The sequence below is a fragment of the Pelmatolapia mariae genome, linkage group LG17, assembly GCF_036321145.2.
Source record: "Pelmatolapia mariae isolate MD_Pm_ZW linkage group LG17, Pm_UMD_F_2, whole genome shotgun sequence".
Taxonomy (NCBI): Eukaryota; Metazoa; Chordata; class Actinopteri; order Cichliformes; family Cichlidae; genus Pelmatolapia; species Pelmatolapia mariae.
This window is the reverse complement of record NC_086242.1, coordinates 38511259-38538541: the sequence shown is the minus strand read 5'-3', so window position 1 is coordinate 38538541 and position 27283 is coordinate 38511259. Positions and strand designations below refer to the sequence as shown.

The 27283-nt window shown below is 40.5% G+C and overlaps 2 protein-coding genes across 2 annotated transcripts; both read left to right on the top strand.

Annotated features, from left to right (window-relative positions):
• Positions 1–352: 352 nt before the first annotated feature.
• pnpla3 (patatin-like phospholipase domain containing 3) lies at positions 353–13567 on the top strand. Its single transcript, XM_063500633.1, has 9 exons — positions 353–671; positions 1599–1831; positions 1913–1978; positions 4631–4840; positions 10048–10108; positions 10222–10395; positions 10486–10618; positions 10730–10837; positions 11020–13567. Exons 1-9 carry the CDS (start codon positions 485–487, stop codon positions 11240–11242), a joined length of 1395 nt encoding a protein of 464 aa, XP_063356703.1. The 5' UTR covers positions 353–484; the 3' UTR covers positions 11243–13567.
• Positions 13568–16180: 2613 nt separating this feature from the next.
• Positions 16181–25213, top strand: LOC134647064 (sorting nexin-4-like). The gene is made up of 14 exons (XM_063501208.1): positions 16181–16307; positions 17261–17385; positions 17561–17699; positions 18691–18840; positions 18969–19016; positions 19121–19176; positions 19832–19904; positions 20213–20274; positions 20859–20924; positions 21024–21113; positions 21989–22088; positions 22725–22870; positions 22974–23088; positions 23176–25213. The coding sequence occupies exons 1-14, from the start codon at positions 16224–16226 to the stop codon at positions 23221–23223; spliced, it is 1302 nt and encodes a 433-aa protein (XP_063357278.1). The 5' UTR covers positions 16181–16223; the 3' UTR covers positions 23224–25213.
• Positions 25214–27283: the final 2070 nt, after the last annotated feature.

Below are 27283 nucleotides of genomic sequence, written 5' to 3'. Positions count from 1 at the left end.
AGGTGGTGTGACGTCTCGGAGTCAAACCTTTCTACTGATTGGATGGATTGGCTCATGTGACAATCCTATCCAAGCCTCAGTAACCCGTGCTGCCTTTGTACCAACTCGGTAATAGGAAGACTTTAAAATTACTTACGACATCATGTTTTATATTGCTTTGACATGTCATTTAAGTGGAATAAGATGATCGAATTGATGACTCTTTGTTAAAATACGCCTTTTTAATAAACAGTGACAGTAGAAATGCACATATGTATATGTACATATAATACAAATAAATCGATAAGTGGAACATAGTTGCGTTGTTTCGGTGTATTTGCTTTTTCTGACAGTCATTGAACGCACCACAGTTTGTTTTTATAGCTGGTTGTTGACTTGTTGCGTGCGTTCCTTCTGGTCGCGCGGCGGTGACAGGCTTGACAGCTTGGTGTCCTGCTCAGTCTTCGTTACCTGTCAGACTACCCCAGCGAGGGAATGCCCCGCTATGTTCGACTTAAGCCGTGGCTGGAACCTGTCCTTCGCTGGTTGCGGGTTCCTGGGCATTTACCACATCGGAGTAGCCAGCTGTCTGCTGGAGAAAGCTCCGTACCTTATCAAAGAGGCCACTAAGCTGTATGGGGCTTCGGCCGGTGCGCTGACCGCCTCGATGCTCGCCAGCGAGGCACCCATAGGTAAGATACAATGCTGGGGCTCGGTAGCCTGAATAATAATGTACACTTAAAATCATATTCATTACCGAATATGATCTGTAGGCTGCTGGGGATATGTATAAATATGGGTTCAGCTTGTGTACATAGCAGGCTTCTGTAGAGTTAGCAGGCGTAAAGAAAGTTGCACTTGACAAGAGAGATTTAGGTCGATTTCATAAACAACACGAACCTTAAAGTTAGTAGAAAGTTGTATACATTGTAAATATACTTTAAAATATTTGTATATATGAAACGTTGTTTAAAACATAGGCTACTTATAGTGAAACCCATTTACATTTTAGCATGCAGATATATAAAATCGGTGTTTTTATTAATAAAGTAATAATAAACGTTTATATCTTAGGAACCTTTCAGATTTCTACAGTAGAAACCCTAAAAAAGGGAGAGAAAAGATCAAAACAAAACAATCGCACAGCCCCCAAGATAAAAAATAAATAAATATATAACCTTTTAGAGTGTAAAGCTATCAGACTGGATCATTGGGGCAGTTCCACATGTTCCACATTAAATGTACTGTAGTCTACTGTAGACTAATAGTCTTGTAGCTAATTTCTGTTCAAGGTTAGATATTACTTGTCAGTAACTTGAGACCAGTAGTACTATAAACTTAAGATAGCAATTCATATATGTGCAAGGCTTATACCGAGCAGGCAGAGAATGTCTTTCATTGATATACATGTATATTATGTATAGGTTGTGTTCAAATAGGACTGGCTCATACCACAACATGACTGTGCTCGAGTTAGAGGCACCCTTTCACTTTCTTTCTCATGTGAAAGCAATCATTACGGACTGATCTCATCTGGAAACCGAGACTGACGCGCAGGTTATCATCGATAGCGTCAGACAATACTGATACAGGTTTAATTAGCGTGTTTTCGTTCCCAGCTAAATGCTGTGAAGATGTGATTGAGGTGGCTAAGGAGGCCAGAAAGAGAAACCTGGGCCCCCTTCATCCAACTTTCAACCTGATTAAGGTGTTAAGGTCTGGCCTGAACCGCAACCTGCCCTCTGACGCACACACCCTGGCCTCAAAGCGACTGTGCATCTCTCTGACCAGAGTGACTGATGGGGAGAATGTGCTCGTGTCAGAGTTTGACTCCAAAGAGGAGCTCATTCAGGTGAGGGGAAAGAGGTGGTGGATATATTCCACATAACAGGGAATGGGTGTTCTCTAGTTTAACCTTGTGCTCTATCCACAGGCGCTCATCTGCAGCTGTTTTATCCCCATCTACTGTGGACTGATTCCTCCGTGCTTCAGAGGAGTGGTGGGTTTGCTTCTTTACATGTATGTATGCGTGTTTCTGCTTTGGGGAAGCAGAAGCACACATGTGACTAAAAAAAACAGAAAAAGAAGAAGGAAGCTTGAGCAGAGAAGAAAACAATGTAGCAATAAGCAAAGTTGAAAAGCACTGAGTGGATGCAAAAGAGTGAAATCCTCTGAGTGTGAAAAATGTTATTGAGACGTGGGTCGTCTTGTATAATCACATTTGATTGTAGCTTCTTTTAAGCATTAAACATGAAGAAGGAAAAATACACATTTAATATACAGAGTAAAGACTGTGGGATGGCTTTGTGTAGTAGTCAATCTGAGCAGTGATAAAGAAGCTGCAGGTCGCAGCATATAGCTGTTTGCTTTACTGTGACTTATCAGCAGCTCTTGGACTTTGGCAGCAATCTCATCCAGTAATCAGCTCAACTTTCTATCTCCTATTACCACAATTATAATTAAGACACTCAGGAAAATAATAAACCTGATAACAAATCAAGAAATGTAACATCTTCTAGAATTCAACCCCATTTCCTTGAAATTGCCTAACAAATACACAAACATTAAGTGTGTTGACTGGATTATGCTAAAAATAATGGAGATATTTGGCAAATTGCAACTATGGTAACACTAAGTACATAATTAATATGAGTATTTCCATATAGAGAAATGAATGTAGCAGCTGTTGGTTTGTTGACTTACATTCTGAAGCCTCGGATTTAATAAATAGGTAATTAATATTTTCAAAAGAATGAAATGTATTCAGAAGTGATTTTCACTGAGTTAGCCGAATGTGCTGACGTAACATGTATTGAGAAAAGTCAGTGCTTTATGAATGGCAGAGTTTAGAGTCAGACTCCTTTGGAGTCAGCGTCTAGTAACCTTGAATGATATCACACTTTCAGGGACTTACTTGGACTTTTCCCTTTTGGCTCTTCACTTGTCTGAGGAAGCACAGGCTTTGCTGGGACTTACAACATACAGTGTGTTTATTTAGATGACTGTAAGTGTTACGTTCACAGTAAAATGCCTGTTCTGAACTTTTTAAATCTGCACCTACAGATATCATCCAGAAGAGAAACTAAAACTACATGTGAAACTAAAAAGAAACTTGACTGTTGTTCTTAGCACTGATGTTGCCTTTCAAAGTTATACTGAAGTTCAGTTGATATTGGTGTAGTAAAACTGACAGCAGGGCTGAGTTACTCCACATTTTTGTAGTTTAGTGATAATCAGATTTCCACTATCAGAGAATGTCAATTTTCAGTTACACTTACAGTTCATACAGGTTTCATTTATTAAAAATGAAGAGAGTCCAACAACAAACACTGTTTGATGTTATAGAAATGCCATTTTTAGCAGACAGGTTGGAGCTAATAATAACAAGAATCTACTTTGATTTACAAAAGGGAATGAAAGACTTAAAGAAAACAGAAAAAACAAATAATATTGAAAATCCCCAAATAAATTAGTGCAATTTTGTGTCAGTTAAAATTTATTTAAATTCTCATTGACAGTTGAAGCAGCTGACATGTCAGTGTGATAACAAAATCTAAAAGCATTGTAATCAAAGATAAACACAGTGACAAAAATCACCAAATACCTTGAAAATGATGTAAATGTTGTAAATGAATATAGGTATTTATAATGTATAAAATCAAATGTACAGTAAAAGATTTGTAAACTCCATCCAAACAACAAAACAGGACACCTGGTTTCTTTTCACCCTGCATAGACGTTGTTGTCTGAACCTTGGTGCTGAAGTTCAGTGTGAACACAGAAAAGGGAGTACAGCTCAGTAAGCTAATGTGCGATTTCACTGAGCTGTGTGTTCCACGGCTGATTGTGTATGCACATGCAGACAGATGTCTAACATCAGGTCTAGTTTTCTAATAAAGTTCTTTTTTTTCACTTTGCCTGAAATGTTTGGGAATGTTGTTCTGCCACAGATCTGACTCCAGTCGGATGTCTCCAAATACTAAAGAAACAAATAAAAAGTGCTAAAACCTTTAAAACCTTTAGCTATTACTATTAAGGAAATTATAACAAAATTGTAACAAAATAGTAATTATAGCATATTTAAGTTAATTAAATACACTCGTGTAGCAAAGATTCATTTATATAGCTTTAAAAAGAACAACATGTTTTTACTCTGTGTGCACAGTCAACCGTTCCCTTACTGACCTACTTTCCATCACGCTTTACATTCCTAACACAGAGGCTGCATTCTCTGTTGCTAACGTCTAGCAGGCTGAATGACATTTTACTAATGGCACTTAAAAGGATTTTAATTCCTTTTAAGCGCTTTAAATTAGAAAGCCCTGCTTTCGTATTCCATTGGTTGAGAGAATGAAATGGAATCAGAACATTTCATTACATAAAAACTGGGTAAAGTCTTTAAAATTGTGTCAAATGTGAAGCCTGGGTTTTAATATTGTAAGTGTGGTAGGTGAGAGCAGTCACAGGAAAAATTAGATGGTGGATCAAAATGTGCATACCAAAAAAGTTTGTAGTTTGTGCATGGCCCAGTTACCAGGGTATAGCAGAAATGAACAGTTTCCTTGTGTTTCATTGTGGCCTGTTCTATAAATGACAACCAAGAGTGATGTGTTTATTCCAGGTATATTGGTAACTGTCTGTGTGTGTTCAGCGTTATGTAGACGGTGGGATCAGTGATAACCTGCCTCAGTCAGAGCTGAAGAACACCATCACCATATCTCCTTTCTCTGGCGAAAGTGACATCTGTCCACGGGATAAGTCCACCAGCTTTCATGAGCTGCGTTTCACCAACACCAGCATCCAGATGAACATGGGCAACATGTACCGCCTCAGCAGGGCTCTCTTTCCACCAGAACCCAAGGTAGGTACCTGTGCAGCATTAGCACACTGGAGGCGATGTACTCGTTGTGCATTGCGCTGAAGCTGATGGTCAGTTTCTTGCAGACATTCCAGGCTTTGGTTGCGTAGGCCATGTAATGTATTTACTACCAGGTCATATGTCAATCAACAGTATCTTGCACTCTCACTGATAGTCGCTTCAGTCACACGTTTTTAAGTAGAGAATAGAAGGAAGGAGACCCCTACTTTAGATTTTCATCTTTTAAAAGTTGAAAATCTAAAATAACAAAACAGTAAATCAATCATTCTTTCACCTTTACAAGGACTAACAATAGTAGTAAAAGCTTCTGTGCGTAGGCAAAGGGTCAATCCTTGTCACCAGACAAGAACCTCAGAAGCGGCGGTCTTTGATGGAGTCGCCAAAGCCTGGAAAATGTGTGTGAAGCAGCTCTGAGACACTGCCGGCAAACTAAGCACCACTCAAGTGCTGTTTGAGCGTCTCCCAGCAGCAGGGAAAAACCTGCACCACACACCTCTGCCATGGCCTCAAACCAAACATAGCTGTGCAGTGTGATGGAAGAGACATTGGGAGCACTGGTGGTTGAGCCTCAGACCCAGTGTAAACCGCTTTCTCTGTGTTTTCTAGTAGTCTAGAGCACAACACCTTCTTCCTGTATTTACCTTTGTTGCTCCCGCCCCAGAAGCATCTGGCCACTGAGCATTTTGGTTTGCTTGGAGTTCACTTGATTTTTCTGTGTGAAAACGAACCAAAGCACAGGAAAAAGCTACATGTTTACAAACCCATCAGCTAATTCAGAGTAATTCAGAGTAAATAAACTATAACTATGTGAAAACACTGATACTCAGACACTAATCAATACTAAAAATGACTCATTTGTAGGGATGGGTATCGTTTAGGTTTTATCCGATACCGGTGCCAAACCGGTACTTTTGAAACGGTGCCGGTGCTTAAACGGTGCTTAAAGAATGAAGAACACAAAATTGGTCCAAAAACCTCTCATGTTCAGCTGTTTTTTTTGTAAAAAGATAACAATGTTAGCCTTTTCTGCAGCTATAGGGCATATATGGTATCACTCTTGGCTGGAAGCAGTGCTTAATCAATGGAAAAACACAAACTTTGTCCAAAAACCTCTCATGTTTAGCTGTTTTTTTTGTAAAAAGATAACAATGTTAGCCTTTTCTGCAGCTATAGGGCATATATGGTATCACTCTTGGCTGGAAGCAGTGCTTAAACAATGGAAAAAACACAAACTTTGTCCAAAAACCTCTCATGTTTAGCTGTTTTCCACTTTTTCTTTGGTCATTTTAGCCTTTTTGGCCAGGGTGAAGGGAGTATCTGCCGTCAAACAAGAAGACAGCCGCATGTAACTACGACGGTGTTTGCTAGTTCACCTTACGTGCATTAATGTAATAACGTGGTTAGCCTACTCAATGTAAATTACACACGAACAACATTAAGCTACTCACGCAGAGAAGAACGGCTGCTGCTGCCATCATCATCCTCATCATTTCTGCTACACTGGCAGGGCTAGGGGCCAGGACTCTCCTCTTCGGGTTTTTGGGGGTTGTTGCTAATTCCAGGTCCGATAACAGGCACCACACCCGCAGTAGATGTGTTGGTGTGAGGTCTCGCAGCAAGCTATCAAATACGGCGCATTTCTCGGCTTTAAAAAAACGCTATGCGTCGCCAGGTGTTTCATCAGATTCGAGGTGTTACCTCCTTTGCACAGTATCACAGTATCAGCTTAAAGCACTTGTTGCAGGCTGCTGGGTTTGCATCTTTTGCATCTGTTTGCATCTGACAGTTAATAGACAGTGTTAATGTAACGGGATGACAAGTGTTACACTTCAGATAAACAATGAGAAAAATCTACAACAACTAGACAGAAATAATACAAGTCCACCTTATAACTCTATATCTGCAACAAAATATGGTGCAAAGTCATTAGAAGCTCAGCGCTACCTCAGACTACCTATTGTCGGATTTTGTGCTTTTTTGCATTACCTAAGAGAATCTTTAAATATTTGTCATATATCTAAAATGTAGTGACTCTCTGTGCTTGTATATTGTAACATTTACCTACTAACTGTTGTCACAGTGGCTGCTCTGCAGGAGAAGTCAAAGTGGTGTTGTACACTATCTTTCATTTTTATTACAGTAGTTGTTCTAAGTGCCTCAAGTGAACACTATCCAGACTGTACAGCTGATTTTCCTGATGTTTGTGCCACAGAGGTCCTATGGTGCTGAATGCAACATTAACCTAAATCCTAAAACATCTGTTAAATTAATATCCCCTGAACAGAAATTCCCAAAAATTCTCAGATTTGGTTTTAGGCCTTTAAGTGCCTTCTTAATGTAATTGTTATTATTCAAACTGAAGCCAAGTTTCCTCTTGTTATTTCCTGCCACTGTGATGACTGTCAGTTAACCTCTAAGATAAGGTGACCTTTGACCTTGTTGGAGTACATCTATTTGCTGTATCATTGCTATATAGCCTCACCCCCTTCTCGTGTGTGTATGCATACCTTATCTGGGTCCTATGATTTTGTCAACGAGCTCACTTATCTGTGTCTGGGGGATGTGTGTTTTTTCCTGGAATGACATCACTATATCACTTCACCTGAAAAACAAGTGCACACATTACATGCCTGAACAAAGTGAGTCCTTAATACAAACATACACGCTTGGCTAATATGTGTCTCCTGTGGCCTGACCATTCCAGCCAATGAAATGAGCATCTCTTAACAATGTCACAGCTTGCTTGTATTGAAGCTATTACACAATAAAACAAACTGACAGCAGACCTGATGACATGACTCTGTACCTTTCACTTGCCAAAACACTGTAATAGCATAACAATGAATGGCATGTATATTTAATTTTAAAAATGCTAGACTGTATATTAGGAAGTATTTGACCTTTTTAGGGAGATTGTTTCAATATTACAGTATTACAATTCCAACAAGCTTAAAAGTCAATGTCTTGGTGTGACCACCTTCATGACTTCAATTTTGATAAGATCACCAACGCCAGTAGCTGAAATACAGCGTCAAACCATGACAGAGCCTCCACCGTGTTTTACGGATTGCTGTATACACTCATATTTACATGTCTCCTGGCTTCCAACATCCATGTTTGCAATGATTTCAATTAAAAAATTCAAGTTTGGATCATCACTCTAAGACTCATTTTCAGTTCACTTCATATGTAATTTAGTCTGTTTCTTTTCCCCATTTCCTTTCCTTAAAATGACTTTCACTGAGACAATTTCTGACGAGGCTTTGGTGAACAATAGATGGATCAACTGAAAGCCCAGATGCAATTCTCAGGTCCTCTGGCAGGATTTGTTTATTTCTTAAGGTCATGACATTTAGGTACCAAGTGTCTGCTGCAGATAGGCCTGCCATTTCCTCTTTTGTCTTCCACTTTCCTCAAAGACACGCTGCACACCATGCCATGATATGCCAAGTTTTCAGCTAATAGCTCTTTGAAATCACCTTTATTGGTACAAAAGTGCTACTTGACACCTTTCAAGATGTTATCTATGACAGAGATTCTACGTTTTTTGCTAGTGTAAACATAACACAGGTTCGTCCCTTGAGTTAGGTGCTTATTTATCCTTGAATGACTCACAGCTCAGGTGCAAGTGGCTTAACAAACAAGAAAAAACACCTGTTCAGGTACTCAGGTACAAGACCTTCAAAACTCCACAGAACTGTTGCTCAAGAGTGTTAAAAAAATTCAAGTCTGACTGCTTGGAAGCAAAATATAAAGAAATTAGGAGTTATACAGATTCAGACACAGTACTGTATGACAGTTATGGAAGATGTCAATAGAAAGCAATGAGTCACAGTTCCCATCAGAGGAAAGACATGCAGGGAATGAAATGAACTTGCTTGCTTAGTGGAATATCTTAATAGAGCAGCTTGTGGTGTGGAGCTCAGGTCCAAGAAGACCAAGTTCATCACCAACAACACCCAGGCAAGTGAGACCAAATATTCAGGAGAAGGCTGGTAACCGTGAAGACTTTCAACTACCTTGGTTCAGTCATATCAGGTGAAAAATTAAATCCTGAGATTTTGGCAAGTATACCAAAGACAACAACTGCAATAATAAGACGTGAGGCCAGCCAGAGAGAAACATCTGATTGCACTTACAGTGTCAATCTTCCTGTACGCCTATGAAATGTACACACAGCAGAACTTCAAACAATGATTAGATGCTGCAGGAAGATTTTAAATGCTTATATGAAGGCAGTGCCACTTCTGGAATAATGTCCACAATGTTCACATATGGATTTTTCTTTGCATGAACTTTGTGTAAGGACTACAGTTCTCCTCCAGAGTCCACTCAGAGACATGAACGACACATATCTGTTTTTAATGCAGTGCAACCTGAGAGCCCAAAGATCACGGGCAGCCAATATTCAGTTCTGGCCTTGTCCCTCGCACACAGAGATTTCTCCAGATTGTCTGAATCTTTTGATAACATTATGAGCTGTAAATGATGACATATTCAGCCTTCAGAATTTCACATTGAAGATCATTATTTTGAAATTGTCCCATGGACTAATTCTTTTTGGGTGTGCTCAGATTGGTATTGCCATAATTTGTAGAAACATTTTTGCACACTGGTAAACCTCTGCCCATCTTTGCGTTCTGAAACTCTGCTTCTCTAAGATCCTGTTTTTTATACCAAATCGCTTACTGACCTGTTGTCAATCAACCTAATTACTTCATTTTAGTACCACCTACTTTTCCACCCTTTGTTGTACCATCCTAGCTTTTTTACGCCTTCAAATCCATCCATCATCTTTTTCTTATCCTATTCATGGTCCCGGGGGGCTGGAGCATATCCTAGATGATATAAGAGAGAGGCAGACAACATTTCACACTTACATTCACACTTAGGGCCAATTTAGAATCATTAATGAACCTAACCCCACTAACTTCATGGAGATGGAGAAGCTAGAGAACTAGGAGAGAACCCATGCAGACATGGGGAGAACATGCAAATTGGTGGAGGGTGGATCTTGATATATCTATGATGATATTTTTTATGAAGAAGTAAAATGTCTTATTGTAAATATTTAACTTTTTTCCATTTTGAATGAAGTGCGGCTTTATTAGATCAGCAACATTTATATAGCTTTCCAATGTTTCTGGAATTGGGGCTGTAGAATATGTTTTCTGCCTCGCCGTCCGCAGGTACTGGCTGAGATGTGTCAGAGCGGTTATAAAGATGCTCTACGCTTTCTTGAAGAGAACAGTGAGTCCTCTATTCCTTGGTTGCTTTGGTGATTCTCCAACTTACACACTTTCATATCAGCCTCTAGTTTGACATTTGGACTGTGTTACCTATGTGGTGTTTTTTGGTTCCAGACCTGCTTGCACTGGAGTGTCCCACTGCTGGCCCTTCCCTGCCAGAGAGCTCGATCAGCTGCTGCAACAATACTGAAACAACCAAGGAGTGGGTGCTCCGAAGGCTCCGACTACTTCGTAAACAGCACTGTAGGGTGGATGAACACATTAGTCTGCCCACTTCAATCAAGAAAGGTATGGTATCATCCCAGAATAAGCACAGATTGCATAATTCTTCTTTAAAATGTTTAAATAACTGCATCCTATTCTGTATGTGGCTGTCAGTGTTCTGTGAGGCCTGCCAAGAGAGATCCGGACTGTATGGCAGGGTATCTGGGATGCTGCCAGTAAGGGTGGCCTCCTACATGCTCATGCCATACACACTTCCTGTACAGTCAGCATACTCAGTGGCCCAGAGGTAAGACAGAGGTCGCATCAATAACGGTATATCACTTTTAACCAAATGAGTTTTGAACTTAAAATTAGCTGGTGTCAAATCCGTGACCATTACCGCTTTGCTTTGGACCAGGTTTGTAGAGTGGATCCCAGAGGTGCCCGCTGATGTCCGTTGGCTGTTTGAGGTGGCAGGTGATGTGTACAGACAGGCCTGGAAAGGGGAACAAGCCAGCGCTATGAGGTGACAGAAAATATGGCATACAGAGTCATTTTCAAACAAACGTTAGAGGTTCAGCGTCAGACGCTTTCAGACATGTCCTCTTTCTAATAATCATTTTTTTCTGTTTTCACTATTCTCATTGTGGAGTCCAGATCACCTCTCACTTCTATACATGAATCTTGTTTTCATTGCTTTTTGTACAGTGAGCCCTGCCTGAGGAAATGCCTGAGTGTTCCACCGCTATCTTCGGAGTGTGAGCCCAGTCAGAAAGATATCCCACCTGCTCTTTCCTCTGTCGAGCTCCACAGCAACTACTGGGAAATCCCCAAATCTACCTTCTCCTCGTCTCATCAGAGCCATCCAGCCATCGATCCCTCCTCACCACAGGATGTCTGCTTCTTTGTTGGCATCCAAGATGAACCTTAGAGCGTTCACAACGGTCAGATGCTCCAGGACCTGAACTTTAACAGAAACACGGTCTAATGTCAGCTCTCTTGTTGAGACAAGGATGGATTGATGGATGGTAGAAATTTTAGCCAATAATCACTGGTGTGTATCTGTTTTTTGCACTGACTCTGAACACTCCATCCAGTGCAAAGAGTATCGTACTTCTGTGATGTGTTTTATGGCCTAAATCAGTGCGCAGCACAGTATGATATCTATCTACTTCCCTCAATATTTTTAGGTTTAAATTATGCATACATAGGAACCATCCCAGTGCATTCAATGACAGCTTCTTTCTTTCCCTTCAAATATTGACTCTTTGTCCATTTCACCACGCTGATGGACTTGTACCGTTGAGTGATATCTCCAAGGTTTGTGGTCCCAATCACTAATTTAAAGTTTTTTCAGTATATAATGATTTTAATTTTCTAAATAATGCTCCACAGAGTAAAATGGGTACCAAAGAAGGCGGGGCTACCGTGTGAAGGTGTCCTTTGGTTCTCAGTGCGATCAAATTCCAGAGTGACTGATTGTGTTCAGTATAATGTGAAACTAGGGACTGAGACCACAAAGTCATCAGGAGTCTTTTTTTAGGTCATAGCTGAAAGCTGTTTTACTAAAAAGAGACTTTTTGTAACTACAGGGGTCAGTCTGTGGTGGCCTTTAAGGAGAATGCAAGTTTAAGGCACTTCCTTATTGCCTTTTACACCTGAAATCTATTTATTATATATAAAGGCTCTAATATTACAAATCTTGGTGCAACAATCCTTAGCATTAATCCAGGTGATCTTTCCAGGATTTTTGAGTAAAACCAAGTTGTTCACTTAATTGGAACACTTTTAACTCTTCGTCATTGCAGCTGTCTTGTATTAGTAAATCTCTACTGCATAAGGAGAGGCTATTTCACATGATTGGGCAGAGTTATGTGTGATGATGGGTCTGGGGTAAAAAGCTGTTCCTGAGACTGGTTGTCTATTATTTGGTGGCCGCTTACCATCAGGCGACTCTTCTAAGCTGATGATGACCTGGATGTGATGAGTGTCTGAGAATGTTAGTGGTTCTGTTTTGGCAGCGGTGTGTGTAGATATGTTCAAGGGAGGGAAGAAGGCAGCCAAAGCTGTTTTGTGCAGTAGTAATGACCCATGCCCAAATTACTAGTCGGCCACTGAAACCTGATGAAAAATGTTTCTGTTAGAGAAAATGCACCGAAGCTGACATTTTCAGGTTAAAGGCTGGTTCTGGTCCTGGGCCAGCTAAGCAAAGGGGAATGCAATCAGTGGTACAAGTCACATCAGCCCATTGCCTCTGGCCAATAATGCAGTGCATAGGCTGAATGCTGATTGGCTGAAAGGAAGGGGTAAACTGAAAAGGGAATGACCACAGCCCACTTAATCTGCAGTACAAAGAATTTCTTTGTGCACTATGAACTCTGTAATTCCAGCAAAAGGACCAACAGAACCACAAACAAGTGTTCCAGTTATTAAACAGTACATGTATATTTTTAAACTATAGCAGCAATGTCAAGTTGTTTGCATCTGCAAAGTGCTCTGTAGCACCGACACAGTACCATGCTGGAGCCAATACGTGCCATTTTTATAGGACAAACGCACAGTTTTAGCATGGATGAAGACATGGTCCAGTATACCACAAAACTTTACAAACTTTTAAAACTTTAGAAATTGCATAGGCACAGTATTCAGACATGCCATTAAACTGTCTTCTGTAGGTGATAATAACTCTCCCATAACATATAATTCAGTGTTAAATAAGTAACAGTCGGCTGCCTGAAGCCTGCCATACAATAATGGCTTTTATATCTAAGTTGCAGCTCACTGTAAGTATAACTTTCAGGGTGACTGACTTGAAATGGAAAAGTAATGTTAAATATTGAGACGTATCTATCAAACAGCACAAGTCATGTTATTCACTTTCCAATCATTTTGAGCCATATGTAAAGCCAGCGGCAGACCTTTGCTAATGGTTCCAACACTGAAGCTCAATAACCATCAGATGTGGTTATTGCTCTTCTTCCTCTGTAAGGTGACCAAACTTTTGCACATGTCACAGTCACACTTTTTATTTGTTATATTATTAAGTCCAAAATTAAAAGATAACAGTGCAATAACCTTTGAAGACAGGCTTGTTTTAATTCCCTTCTTTTAAGTATAAAATATCAACTCAATGTGCTATTTCCCAGAGATTTGCTGGTAGTTACATGGTCAGACCTTGAAATATGTTTTGTTTCCCGCAAATGTAAAGTTATGTTAAGACACTGTGATATTTCAACATTAAACAATTGATAATTGATTCCGTTGTTGTAAATGGTAAATGGACTGATTCTTATATAGCACTTACTCTCCCAGAGTCCTCAAAGCACTGTATACAACATGCCACATTCACCCAGTCACACCCATTCACACCAGCACTGTCTTCTAAGTTTCTTAGTGCTTCCTAACTACCGTTCATACACATTCACACTCTGATGAACTCTGATGAATGTGGTACGTGTGTGTGTGTGTGTGAGACCACCAGTCTTTACATTGAAAGACAAATCAGCATTGAGTAGTTGCAAATGTAAACAGATGGTTCCTGGTGGCAGTGCACATGAGGTTGTGAAACACAAAGATTCATCCTGACACAAGAGAACTTCAGAAGTCATCCGCAACAATGGGAGAAAGTCCCAGAAGGATTACAATCTCAGGAGCAGTCCATAATTCAAGTGTGTATGGTAGAGCAGACACCTGCAAGTGTGACTGAAATATGATCACAAAACAACAAAAATATGCACGTTCTATATATAAAGTCAAACACGGAGAGTTCCTGCACAAGTGCAGTGATTTTGACTGGATGGCTGATATAGTTTTGAAACAAACCTCTTCATTCTTCATGCAGAGCATGAAAAAACCTGCTCTCCTCTTTCCCCAGGTGAAGAACACCTTTCAGCCCCAGGCTCTATTTGATTTAGAATACTTCTTGATGTTCCTGAGTTTGTTGACTATTTTTATTTTCTTCTCCTGTTTTCTAATATTATTAAGGCAAAGTTTGTCTTTGTGATTTTCACAGAAAAAACAACACTCACATAGTGACATGACACACGCTAAAGCAAATCTGATTAATTTCTGACTCTAATGGAAACAATAAAAATAGTTCATGTTGTATTCACTATGACCTGAAATTATTAAGATTAAAAATTCTAAACTCATCAGGAAAGTGTTTGCTGAGGTCATAGATCATTGGAGGTGAAAGGTCATTTCTCTTATATACTTATATATCCTATTTCACCAGTAGTTACTTCCTCTGCAGCCCAAATCTGCTCGCAGACAGATGCTGCTTTTTACAGATCCAGACCTATTCCAATTACTACTTTTATTTTGACAGACTGGTTTAACTTTGCTCTGATTACCTTATTTTAATCTGTGCAGCCTTTACCATAAATGTATGTACACAGGAAACACACAGACTTCTTGCCTTGCAACTCCTCCCACATGGCCCTACTAAGCCAATCAAATGCTTTATTTAGAGCACGTGTGAAAATGGAAAACTATTGTTGGACTGTAACTTCTTCTTTTTATTTGACGGCCAGTTGTTTACAATGTGCAGACACGGATTCAATTCTTAGGCTACTGTAAAATATATTGCATTGAATTATAATGCATGTGCAACTTATTTTTTGGACCTGGCAAAAACAGAGGAACGTTCATGTTTCTGACTTTTACTTTGCATGACAGTCACTATTGCTTAACGTGTGATTTTGCCTAATATTTAAAAATGATTTGGTTCTGTAACATGTTTTATAGCATCACAGACTGCAAACTCTAACTGTGAATGATGCAGTTCTTCTCCATCAGCTTATCATTTATTCAGAGACACCCTCATAGAAAGATTTCCTATCTGCATGTGAGTTAGTAGCCCCAATGAATAATTATAATTCAGTTTCATGCACTGCAGACAACCCCAGAGTGACGCATGAATTCATGCAAAATGACAGTACGTTTATTAACACGCAAACAACTAAAGATCTGACAGAAATGTTTTCTTACATGTCAGCTGTTACGCATACAGGAAGGAATAGTTTGTAATAAGGCAACTCCCTGGATATCTTGATGTATGCTCAATCATCCAGGTAAATCCCAAAAAGTTGATTCTGTTCATCTGGATGTTTTCAGTGGGAGAAACGTTTGGTCAATCATCCAAGTGTATACGTCAGTCAATGTTTTTCCCACTGAAAATTCTACGTCCAGATGAACAGAATCAACCTTTTGGAACTCCCTGGATAAGTCCAGGAGTCCACCCAAGTCTCAGTTCTCAGGACCACGCAGTCTCCACTAATTCTTGTCAGAAGATTTCACCCTTATATTATAAAAATGGAACGTGGCGTCAGAGAACCTCCACTATTCATTAAAATCAAACTTCAGACTCCCAACCAGTTGATTCATTGAGTAAAGATTCCACATTTTCCTCAACTTATATACCCCTTCCCATGTAAATTATTCATTTATTTCCAGATTCAGTATTGTATCACAGCTGATTTTCCCTGCTGTGTCAGTAGTTTTGTTAATGTTACTAAACATCCAGGAGGTATCCAGGGCTGTTTACAGGACTTTTGAAATGGACTGTCATAAAGGGGCCCAAGAACACTTTTGCAAAGTGTTTATTGAAGGTTTGGTGGTGATGGTGGGAGGGGTCGGTGGCACCCTAGTTCTCACTCCAGACACACCCCTGCTTCTCCCTGAGGACCACTCATTTCGATGAAAACTAGCTTGTAGCTTGGTGTTTCCTTAAAATCGCGATTCCCTGACTAAACACACATTTCGTATTTCCATCAATGTGTGACTGTATGATCTCAGAAAATACCCGTTTTGCTTGGCACGGCTCTAGCGACCACGGGACGGGGGAGTTCGAGGATGAAGGGACGTGTTGCGCATGCGCCGTGATCAAGATCAACATCACGGAGAGAAAGGTGATGGCGGATGATGGAAGGGAAGAGTCGCTGGGGACTGACGATGATTCAGACCAAACGGGAGCGGATGGCAGCTTGAACAACACTGTGAGACCGTAGCTTCTCTTTATCCCGGTTAACCTGCTCGTTTATTTCGTTTTTATTTGTCATTGCGCGTTATTTAACGGTACATGGCATTTAGCGTTGACCTAAAGCTCGGGGCAGAGGTTCCTTACATACAGTCTAGCACATGCAGGATAATACACGTCAGCATATCACTGTGCTCAGTAATGTTTTCATTTTTGCGTTTAACTCATTTTGCGGATATTACCATGTTAATTTGGGTATAAAAGCGGGTCGCGTGCGTCATATAAACAGCTGTTAGCGTAGAGAGAAGCATGGAGCTGATGGATGATCGAGCTGCGCATGTTTTAGAGACAGCTGAAGGATCATCTGAAGGAAACACAAGGTTGGAGTTCTGCATGTTCCTGGGACGTAGCGCAGTCAGAGTAGTTGTTCTCAACTGCTCTCATGTAACATTCACGAGTCAACAAACACCAATTATTATGTGAGAGTCACTGAGTCTGTTTAAAACGTATCAGCCGTTTTTGTCTTTCATTTAAGGAACTTAATGGAATAAATTTGTCTACCTGCGTCAGGGATACACTCCATCATCCATCCATTTTCTTCATTAATTGTCCAATTCAGGGCTGGAGCATAACCCAGCTGGCATAGGTGGGGTGCACGTCATGCATATTCAGAACATGTGACAATATCTGTGTAAAAAAGAAAAATAACTCCAGCTCTCACTTCCTCTTTGCTTTTGGTTCCTGCTCCTACCAAGTCTTTGTAATTAAATTTACACCAAAAGATTTAAGTGTATCAACTCATTCATATTTGTCATTGTAAAGAACATCAAGTGTTGAAGGATAAAACACCATACCCGTCTGAGGCTTTGTTGTTTCGCTGACTAATGTTACCTCAGCTTTTCTCACTGACTTCTGTGTTTCTTGGTTTAAGTGTTAGGGCCAATCATGTGTTCTTTTGTTGTGTCGACTCAGATGGTGGAAGAGGGCTCGACCCTCATGCGCAGGATGGAGATCTGCGTAGCTGAGGCCGAGAAGAGGAGCGGCAAAAATGCAGTGAGCATGCAGGAGACGTTCACTGTGTACCTGATCGAAACAAGGTGAGCACAGCATGCTGTTTGCCTGTTTGGTATGAAAGGAAGTTCTGTGGGTTAAGCTGTGAGGTTTTCGCACTGTATATATTTTATCTGTATTTCCTCTTGTGATGTTGCATGAATTGCATCTATTGGCTCAGCAAAAACAGAACAAAATTCTCCTGTGGTTCATTCTTTAAAGGCCAATGGATGCAGTCGCTGAAGGCCGTAACCCAGCCCCCGACTGTCTGTGGAGACGATACAGTGAGTTTGAACTGCTGCGGAACTACCTGATAGTTACCTATCCGTACATTGTGGTGCCTCCTCTGCCTGAGAAGAGGGTGAGTCCAGTGTGACTTTGTTAAGTGTCTTTTAAGAAATATATAATCTAATATGACAGCACTTCCAGTTAACTCTGGCATTTGAAGGCTTAGTCAATATTGAGCTGAAAATCTTTGTCATTACTCATACAATGCATGACACATGATTAATACCATCATAACACTGACATATAATGATTTGTCATGTATTAATCTTTTTATTGCCGAATTTTAAAATGGGTCAAAATGCAACATTAAGTTGTAGAGTAATTTCTTTGTGAAGGATGTGATGTTTGCTCCAGACCGCCTTGCCCCTGCTCATTAATCACTAATGTCACTAATGACTAGCATCCAGTTAATAGCTCCCAGCACAACACACACTCCAATGCAGATTCCACAGTAGGACAGAAAAGCAAACAGTGAGGATTTTTCTAGCGATAACGTTAGCAGTCAAACAAGCTAAGAGTAGCTAGCTAACTGCTACTGAATTAGCAATGAAATTAGCACTAGCTGCATTAGTTAGATGTAGCTAGTGCTAATTTATTTAATGAAGCATGTCTCACCAGAATATTTCATTCTTGCTTGTTAATGTTAACTAATGCTAACATGCTTGACTTGAATGGAATGGTAAATGGACTGATTCTTATATAGCGCTTTTCTACTCTCCCGGAGTACTCAAAGCGCTCTATACCACATGCCACATTCACCCAGTCACACCCATTCTCACAAGCACTGACTCTAAACTGAGTGCGGTTTAACCACATTCACACTCTGATGGATGCATCAGAGAGCAACTTGGGGTTAGCATCTTGCCCAAGACTGGAGGAGCCAGGGATCGAACCACCAACCTTCCAATCAATAGGTGACCTGCTCTACTTCCTGAGCTACAACTCGAATGGAGCAATCTTTTAGATAAGGGGCTTTCTTTATATATGTAAGCAGAAGCATAGTGTCAAAAACAAATGCGTGTGTGAATAGGTCGAGTGAAAATGGTTTGTCTTCATGTACACAGGCAGAGTTTGTGTGGCACAAGCTGTCTGCAGACAACATGGACCCTGACTTTGTGGAGCGACGCAGGGTTGGGCTCGAGAACTTTCTTCTTCGTGTGGCTTCTCATCCAGTCCTCTGCAATGACAAGATCCTCTACTACTTCCTCACTGAGGTACATGGTGCTGCAGTCTGGGCAAATTCAGCTGATCTTTTATAGATGAACTCCTGAAGTGTAACTAACCTGTTCTCGTGTGTGTGTGTGTGTGTGTGTGTGTGTGTGTGTGTGTGTGTGTGTGTCAGGAGCATGGGTGGAAAGAAGCGGTGTACGAGACAGGATTTCAGGCAAAGGTACTGGACATTTGCGAGCATCTGTTCCTGAACTCGTACCAACAGTTGTGCAGATATTCTCAGTGTTCAGTAGGTGTAAATATCCCCTGGAACTCCTTTTGCAGGCTGATTCCAGGCTCAGGGCTCTCAGTGCCACCTTCAGAGTGAGAAATCCAGATAAGTAAGTTACTGTTTTAATAAGAGACTTATTTTCTTTTTGTAAAAACATTTAATTTAAAGCATCAACACAGAAATAAGACAGACTCTGCCGCCACTCAGCCAGAAGCCTAAACTAAATGTCCACAGATACGCAAACTAGTGTGTGTCTGTGGATGTGCACAGACACACTAGTTTGGACCTTCCTGCATGTTTAAGCCCAGTCTTTGATGATTTCTGAGATATTTTAAGTAACCAATAAGGGATTTTCACATACAACACAATAACATTCATTTTTATGACTAATGCAACGCAAAAATTGTTTCCCATTGCATTGAGCAAAGTGCAGTGTCCACTGGCCAGGGAGCGAACGGCAGGGTATGACATACTCGTGCATGAGCAATAGAAATGCAGAATGACAGCAGTGTGCATGTGATGCATGTCAAGACCATGAGCGACTTCAAACCACGACGTAGTGCAGGCCGATCATCAGCTGCAAGATAAGTTTTAGGCTGTTTGTGCAACCTAGCAGTTCCCACAGTGCACGCCACTTTGTGTGTGGAAGGACCTTTAGGCACTTGGTGGTCATTTGCATCGATATTGTTCTTCGTAAGGAGCTAATCAAACAAAATAAAAATATGAATCTTGTGTAAATGTGTCTCTCTTCTTTTATCACTCAGATGCTTCATGGAGATGAAGCATTACAGCGATGAGCTGCAGTCTCACACATCTCAGCTGCTCCGAACACGAGCAGTAAGTCTCGTTTTTGCCTGTTTCCCTCACTCACACACACACGCACAAACACAAACATGTGCTCCTAAATCTTTTGCCCCTTGGAAATATCAGAAGCCAGTTCTAAACACAACAGTGACATCATCATCATCATCATCCAGCCTTCAGACATGATGAGGTGAACTTGTTTTCAGAGATTTACATTGTGATTACAGCTACTTAAAAATCAATGAGTCACTTATACTGAGCTTCAAAAATAACAGTGAAAGTTCGTCCTTAACCTCAGAAACATTGAGGTTAACAAACATCCTTCTGTGTGTCTCTTGTAGAGGGTTGCTGACCGACTGTACGGCGTTTATAAGGTTCATGGAAACTATGGACGAGTCTTCAGGTTTGACAAGTTTATTATGCGTCTGCAAGGCTAAGAAAAATGTACTGATTGTTCATTTGTTCAAGTTTCATTGCCTAATTTCTCATTCTCTCAGTTGGTTTTAATACAAATCCTGAGTTTTAGCTTCACAAGCTGCACCATCTGTCCTTAAATCCTCAAACTGGAGCCAATTTGGGGATTTAACTAAACAAGCTACTGGCAATGTTTACTTCAGTATATGTAAGAACGCATGTTCATAATAAGGTAGCACATTATTTTTCTTAGTAAATTATGAACCATGTATGTTTTTGTCTTCTTTGTTCCTGGTGGTCATTTCTGAGTGAAGCCAAGTGGCAGAGGCGTTTTTGGAGGATAGCGTGGTTTTGTTGAGCTGTCACACGTAGTGTGGGCCGGTTTGCAGTCTAGAGATGAATGGATGTAACGATGTATCTATGAGTAACAGGCTCTTCTAACCCTGCTCACGTGCTGTTTTGTGTTAAGTAAAAGGAAAGAAAACGTGATTTTTAAGATACTGTGTTGTCAGATGTTGCACTGTGTGGCATACTGTTGATACTTATGTGTGCACATCCGTGTATTCACTGCAGTGAGTGGAGTGCCATTGAAAAAGAGATGGGAGATGGACTGCAAAGTGCGGGTCATCATATGGATGCGTACGTTTCCCTGACAGATTTACCACATAGTGCTACAGATGTTACCACCGGCTGTGTTTCTGCTGAAGTGAGATCTTGTGTTTTGTCACATGGTTGCAGATATGCTGCTTCAATAGATGATATCCTAGAAGAGGAGGAACACTATGCAGACCAGCTGAAAGAATATCTTTTCTATGCCGAAGCTCTGAGGTAAGACCAAACTGCGACACCGTCTTCAATATTTTAAAGCAAGAGCTCAAAGTTTGGATTTTAGGAACGATTTTCCAGCAGCTCCGTGTTAGCCTGTTTTACCCATTCCAAAGCCAGTTTCAATATTTGTTCGGAATCATTGTTGGAGTATCAAGTTTCAGTGATTTAGCTGGTGATCTGTAATAAAGTTGGAGAATTTAAGGTGTTCCTTCTTCGTTATTCCATCTACTTTGTGCAGTGTACCAGTACCACAGCTCCACAGCACGATGCTAACACCACTGCTCTTTACAGCTGCCAGTGTTTTAGGTTTGAAAGCCTCACCTTTGCTCCTCCAAACATCCCTCCTGTCATTGTGGCCAAATAGCTCAGTCTTTGTCTTGTTTAACCAGAGAACATTACTCCAGGAGGCATCTGGTGTGTCCACATGGGCAGCGGGAAATTTCCGTCAGGTTTGAAGATCTTTGAACTGACAATGTTGGAATAAGCAGTTGTTGAGGAACCTTCCTACTTTCTTATATTTTTACTCAGTTCCTTGGACTTTCCTATGGTTCTGAAGATCGGTCAATCCAGTGAGTGCTGCCAAAACAATGATATGTTTTATATATATGCTATTCTAACATGTTGATGTGCAGGTGTAGAATAGCCACAGGTAAAAAGGCTCTCCTCTGTGGGCCAATGAGCCTTTTACTGCGTATGCTGTGGTGATGGATTCTCCATGATGCTGAAGAGCATCTGCATCTCACAGTCAGATATAGCATGTGTCACATATGTCTATGTATCTCTCCTCTTTTTCGTTCCTCTACAATGCCAAAGGCTCCTGTTTGAACATGCAGTATGTAGTTCATGATGCATTGTTGTGTATTTCGCTCTGGCAGGGCGGTGTGCAGGAAACATGAGCTGACCCAGTTTGAGCTGGAGATGGCCTCGCAGGATCTCATCTCGAAGAAGCAGCAGCGTGAAGAGCTGGCTACAGGGGTACACTGTGCTCATGTTCTACATGTATTCCTTTTCCTTGCCTGTTAACACTTACACACGGCTACATAGGAAACATATATGGAATCCTTCACATTGCAGATCTGTGATTTACCTATCTGTGAATTAAAGGCAGAACAAGATGGTGAGCTTTTGGGATTGTGTTATGTCTTTAACTTTTGGACCAAGCACAGAGCTTGGAAACTTCAGGTTTTTCGTTGAGTTAGCATACCTGGGTAAATCCAGGTAGACCAGTCTGAAGCTGTGGACTCCCTGTAGGTTCCCAGCTTGCTACCACTGCTGAACCATAATTTCCCCAGTAGAGGACAGAGCCAAAGCTTTGTCACTGTGCTTTGAGCATCCATCCCTGCTTTTTATACACTCATTCTGATAGAAACTTGTCATTCCAAGTAACTGAACACCCATCAGCTGCAGGATAAGACGTGCTTATAGGGCAGTAAATTCAGAACAATTTGTAGTAAACTGCATGCCAGAAACCTGATCCATGAAAATACTGACGCTCTTCAGTTGCATTTGAGCAAAGATTAAAATGTTAAAGATTCAGAGTTTGAGGAGGATCTAGTTTTGGGAGACACCTGCAATTTTCCGTGTTGTCCCTTCTCCCCTTCACCTCCTCAGATCGTGCGGACATTCTCCTTCAAAGGCATGACCAACAAGCTTTTTGGACAAGAAGCACCTGAGCAGAGGGAGGCCAGGCTGAAGCTGCTGGAGGATCTGATAGCAGAGGGTGAAGAGACTGTCAAGGAGAAAACGATTGAGCGCGCGTGAGTGTTGAAAGCTGCCTGGTGCGGGAAGGTTTTGGGTAAAAGCAGTTGGAAATGTTTCAAGATCGACGCGGATTTAAAGATGATGCATCTTTGACTGCAGAGAGCACGTGGAAAAGGCCTGGGTGGATATCCAGCGCTTCAAGGAGCAGAAAGACAAAGACCTACGGGAAGCTCTCATCAACTACGCTGTCATGCAGATCAGCATGTGCAAGAAGGTACGTCGCACATCAGCTAGCTAAGGTTCAAAGGAAAACTGGCACTCAAGTTTACTGGATGTTCTTGTTTCTGCTCCCTAACTGCAGGGAATCCAGGTTTGGAGCAATGCCAAGGAATGTTTCCTCAAGATGTGAGGCTGAGGAAATATTCCGAGGATTTTCCCCCTCTAGGATGATTCTGGGAATATGATGCCAGGAGGTGGTGGATCATTCAAAGACCGGAACACTGGAGTGTAATATTCCCAGACTTAACTGAGACGTTTTTTCTAACTTTAAACAGGTGCTTTGCTTCTTTCAGTTTTTAAAGCTGGATAACTGCTCGTGGGATGAGTGAGTATGCTTTGGGACAGATAAAGTCATGTTTGGAATACGTGGTGTTTCGATCCACACATAAACCTTGGTGTAATCTCAGGCACCTTTGTTTTATCCACTGAATCTCTCAGCTTTATGCGTTCAGAATTCTGCACTGGACCATCCCATAGGTTTGATTTATGTTGAAACCTGTCAACTGAACCAAAGTGCAGTTTGTTTCATTTTTGTGAAAGTAAAGTAGGCATAAATATAGTGAAACGATAGAGTAACTTCACCTCTGATAACTGATGATTCCGAATTGGACCTTTCCCTGGATTTTGTGCTGTTGGTGCCTTTTGAAGCATTTTTAATGTTTGTGTGACACAGACTGAGGTTTGATGAGTGAAATACAAGAATATTATTAATGTGCTTTTAATCACGAACGAGCAGCTGTGTCTTTATGTAGCACTTTTGCAGTTCATGAATGCAGCCTGCTAACTAAGCTTGCTAGTCGTAGTTGCAGCATTCCTCGCATTCCAGTCTCTCTTTTTTTCTCTGTTTTTCTACATGGAAGCAGAAAAACATCAAACTCAGTTGATCACATGACAGTGGCGTTATCCACGGTCTTTGATTACAACATGAATAAATGTTTACAGGGATGTGCATGTTGCCATGTGGAATAATAAAACTACCGCTCCAAAGCGTCCTACAGCTCACACTGCTAAAGTTGGAGCTCTGCCTCTCCATCATAGCGTCAGACATTTCTGTCTTATATCTCTCATTATATCTCAGTGGGGACCAGTGCTACCAGGCAACAGTGTGTCATGTTTTTTCTGAACTACACGTGTGAAGGGAGCTGATTGGTCAGAATATTGAGGTTATATAAAGCACATGTATGGGACTAACGAAGACAGAGTCCATGTTGTACTAAATACAAAATGTTAATTTTAAGATAAGATAAGAAGAACTTTATTTATCCCGAGGGAAATTCTTTTGCCATACACATGCTCAATGCAGCAAGAGAGACAGAGGAACAGAATAATAAGATATACAATATGTACAATAGAATACAAGTATACAGTAATATACAGTAGGACAGTAAAACCACCAAAGTAACATTGTTTTCTCTTGCTCTGTCTATAAAAGGAAGAGGCTACAGGATGTTGAAGTAGCGACAGCACATACGTGCTTAACAATTTATTAGACCACCACCCAGTGTGAGGTGTGTGCCACAGCTAACGGGTAGATTAACGGCTAATGGCAATTACCGAAATCCTTTTTAGATTTCTGCTATGGTTAATGCACACGTATGCACAAGCTCTTTAACTGAAACAATCGTTTTTAATGCTGATATATCATTTTTGTTTTTTCCATGAATTTTTAAACTAATATTTTTTTCCAAAAAAACAGAAAATGTTAAATACTAAAATTGTCAACTAATTTTTTGACAATGCAAAATTGCAGTTATTCACTTCGGTTCCTTAACAGAAAAAATTGTTTTATTGTTTGAATTTGATGCTTAATACATTTCTAAGTTCCTGTGCTGGCTCAAATTTATGACAGGAGGTCTAATAAATGTGTTGAGCTCTGTATGATAAGCTGCACATAAGAGCTCAGTTTCCCTCTGGGATCAGTAAAGTCTCTCTAATTCTGATCTAACGATATCTTTGACTGAAACTCTCTGAAGGTTTTGTCTTCGATATTCGGTGTTATTTAAACGACATGTGATTTGTTCGAAATGCTTGCCAGCACTAAAAGCTTTGTGAGTGTGATGTTTCCTTTTGGGTGTAGCCCCCGTTTGGTCTTTCTGTTTGAATAAAAAGCGTTGACACTGCGAACTGTATCTTTGTTCATTTTGATGGTTTAAATCATTTTTGGTGATGGTGCTGGTGACTGTGAGCAGAACTGTTTTGTCATCAGCATCATATCAAAGCCAATTTACGAGCACAGTTCCACTTCCTGTGAATCCCATTGTACAGAATTCCCAGTTGTACAATTGGCTGCAATGCAAACAGCTAAAACAATAATTGTCCCTTGTATATAGGCTAAGAGTTGACATTTGGTATTAGTTTTTCACAAATACAGTATCAAAACTATATGAGGACTGAAAACAATACTTTTGTCCTACAATGCCTGTAATGTGTTTTTGTTTGTTTATGTTTTTACAAATAATCATAAAACATAAAACACTAACATTTTGCTAATGCATGCAGACTGTTCAGTTGAGATGCCTTTCACCTGGGCACATAAACCACATAGAATTGTAAAGGCACATTTACAGAAACCCACCTCAGAGGGCGGATTAGGCCTCCCAGTTTTCAGGAATATTATTGGGCTTGCAATGCCAGAACGTGGGTTTTCTGGAATAATGCTTCAGCTGTTCCTGCGGTTCAGAAGGGATGCGGTCCTTCCTGGCCTTTTATAGAGGCGCACATAGCTGAATCCATTTTTAGTACATCGCTTGATGCTATTCTGTTTTCTAAACCTAACATACCTACCAAACTTGATAGTAAAGATTTTGTCCTTGTTCACTCAGTTAGGATCTTAAAGCAAGTTAGGGATGCTCTGTGTCTTCCAGACCTATCATTTTTGCCCCCATAACTTAAAACCTTTCTCTTTCACGTGGCTTGATGGACCCCGTGTGTAAGCATTGGTCAGATTTAGGTCTTCACACTATTAAGCACCTCTACATCGACAATTGTTTGCTTCATTTGCTCAGCAGCAATCAAATTTATGCTTCCCTCTGCTCATTTATTTCAACACTTACAAATCAGGAACTTATCAGGAATTTTGTTAAACACTCTTTCTCCCATCTGGATCAGCCCCCTGCTCATAGTGACTTTTATTATTAACGCCTAATCAGCCAGTTTACTACACTTTGTACACCTACAGCACCTGCATACCACAGCAGAGATGCTTGGGTTAAGGACATGGAAGCAGAGATATTGATATTGATGGGCCAATGAAATGCCAGATTACAACTTATATTATATGTTAAATATGTTTAACATGTATAACCTGATTTATGACTTAAGAGTAAAGCCAGATAGTATAATTGCAGTGCTAGGCTGCTCCCCAACCTCATTGGCAGTTCTGCAGCACTACATACATATGAACAGTATTAACAGAGAAAAAATATATAAAATGTACAAATATACAAACTGGTGTAAAAAAAAAAAAAAATTTAAAAATTTAAAAAAAGTAAATATGTAATAAATAGTGTTATGTATATACAGCTGGGTTATTGCACGGTGGTGGTTCATAGAGGGAAATGTGTTATCGGTGCATGTGTGAGTTCAGGGTGGTTACAGCCTTTGGGAAGAAGCTGTTCTTGCGTCTGTGGGTTTTTGTGCTGATGCACCTGTGGCGCTGTAGAAACTCTTCTGCACTCGGTGAACTCTCTGTTGCCGTCTAACGAACACAGAAGATCATCTTCTTCAGACTCTTGCATTTCTCCTGTACTTTTGATTTGGACTGACTAAGCTGTGTGGGGTTTGTTTTGGGGTTGTTTTTTTCTTTCTCTGTGCTTGGATGTTGTTGTTTTTTAATTTCTTTCCTTTGTCTTGTGTGATTTGATGTAATTTTGAACTTAAGGTCTTATAAATAAACTTAAAAAAGGTCTGTTCAGTTAAGGGTTTTCAGTAGGACACAGCCTAGATAGCACCAATTTCCAAAAGAGAGTTTGATGTTAAAAGCAGAGTTAAACCACAACGCAAACTCTCATGTATGAGGAGCTGGTGGTGGTGGGTGAAGCTGTTACTACAAAGTCTCTGCCTGTGTTCACTTCTGGTGACATAAAGTGGCTGATGGGACACTTTATAGAAAGGTATTTAACTACCATATAAACCCATAAAAAAGAAAACTATTTTACAGAAACAAGTGTTTATCCCACGAAGCTGTTTGC

What these genes read in the sequence shown, in the direction of transcription:
- pnpla3 (XM_063500633.1), top strand. Translation starts at nt 485, where the DNA reads ATGTTCGACTTAAGCCGTGGCTGGAACCTGTCCTTCGCTGGTTGCGGG. An exon ending in CGCCAGCGAGGCACCCATAG is followed by an intron (nt 672 to 1,598) that starts GTAAGATACAAT and finishes TTTCGTTCCCAG; the next exon opens with CTAAATGCTGTGAAGATGTG. An exon ending in TCTTTCCACCAGAACCCAAG is followed by an intron (nt 4,841 to 10,047) that starts GTAGGTACCTGT and finishes CGCCGTCCGCAG; the next exon opens with GTACTGGCTGAGATGTGTCA.
- LOC134647064 (XM_063501208.1), top strand. Translation starts at nt 16,224, where the DNA reads ATGGCGGATGATGGAAGGGAAGAGTCGCTGGGGACTGACGATGATTCA. An exon ending in CTCCTCTGCCTGAGAAGAGG is followed by an intron (nt 17,700 to 18,690) that starts GTGAGTCCAGTG and finishes TCATGTACACAG; the next exon opens with GCAGAGTTTGTGTGGCACAA. An exon ending in AGACAGGATTTCAGGCAAAG is followed by an intron (nt 19,017 to 19,120) that starts GTACTGGACATT and finishes CTCCTTTTGCAG; the next exon opens with GCTGATTCCAGGCTCAGGGC.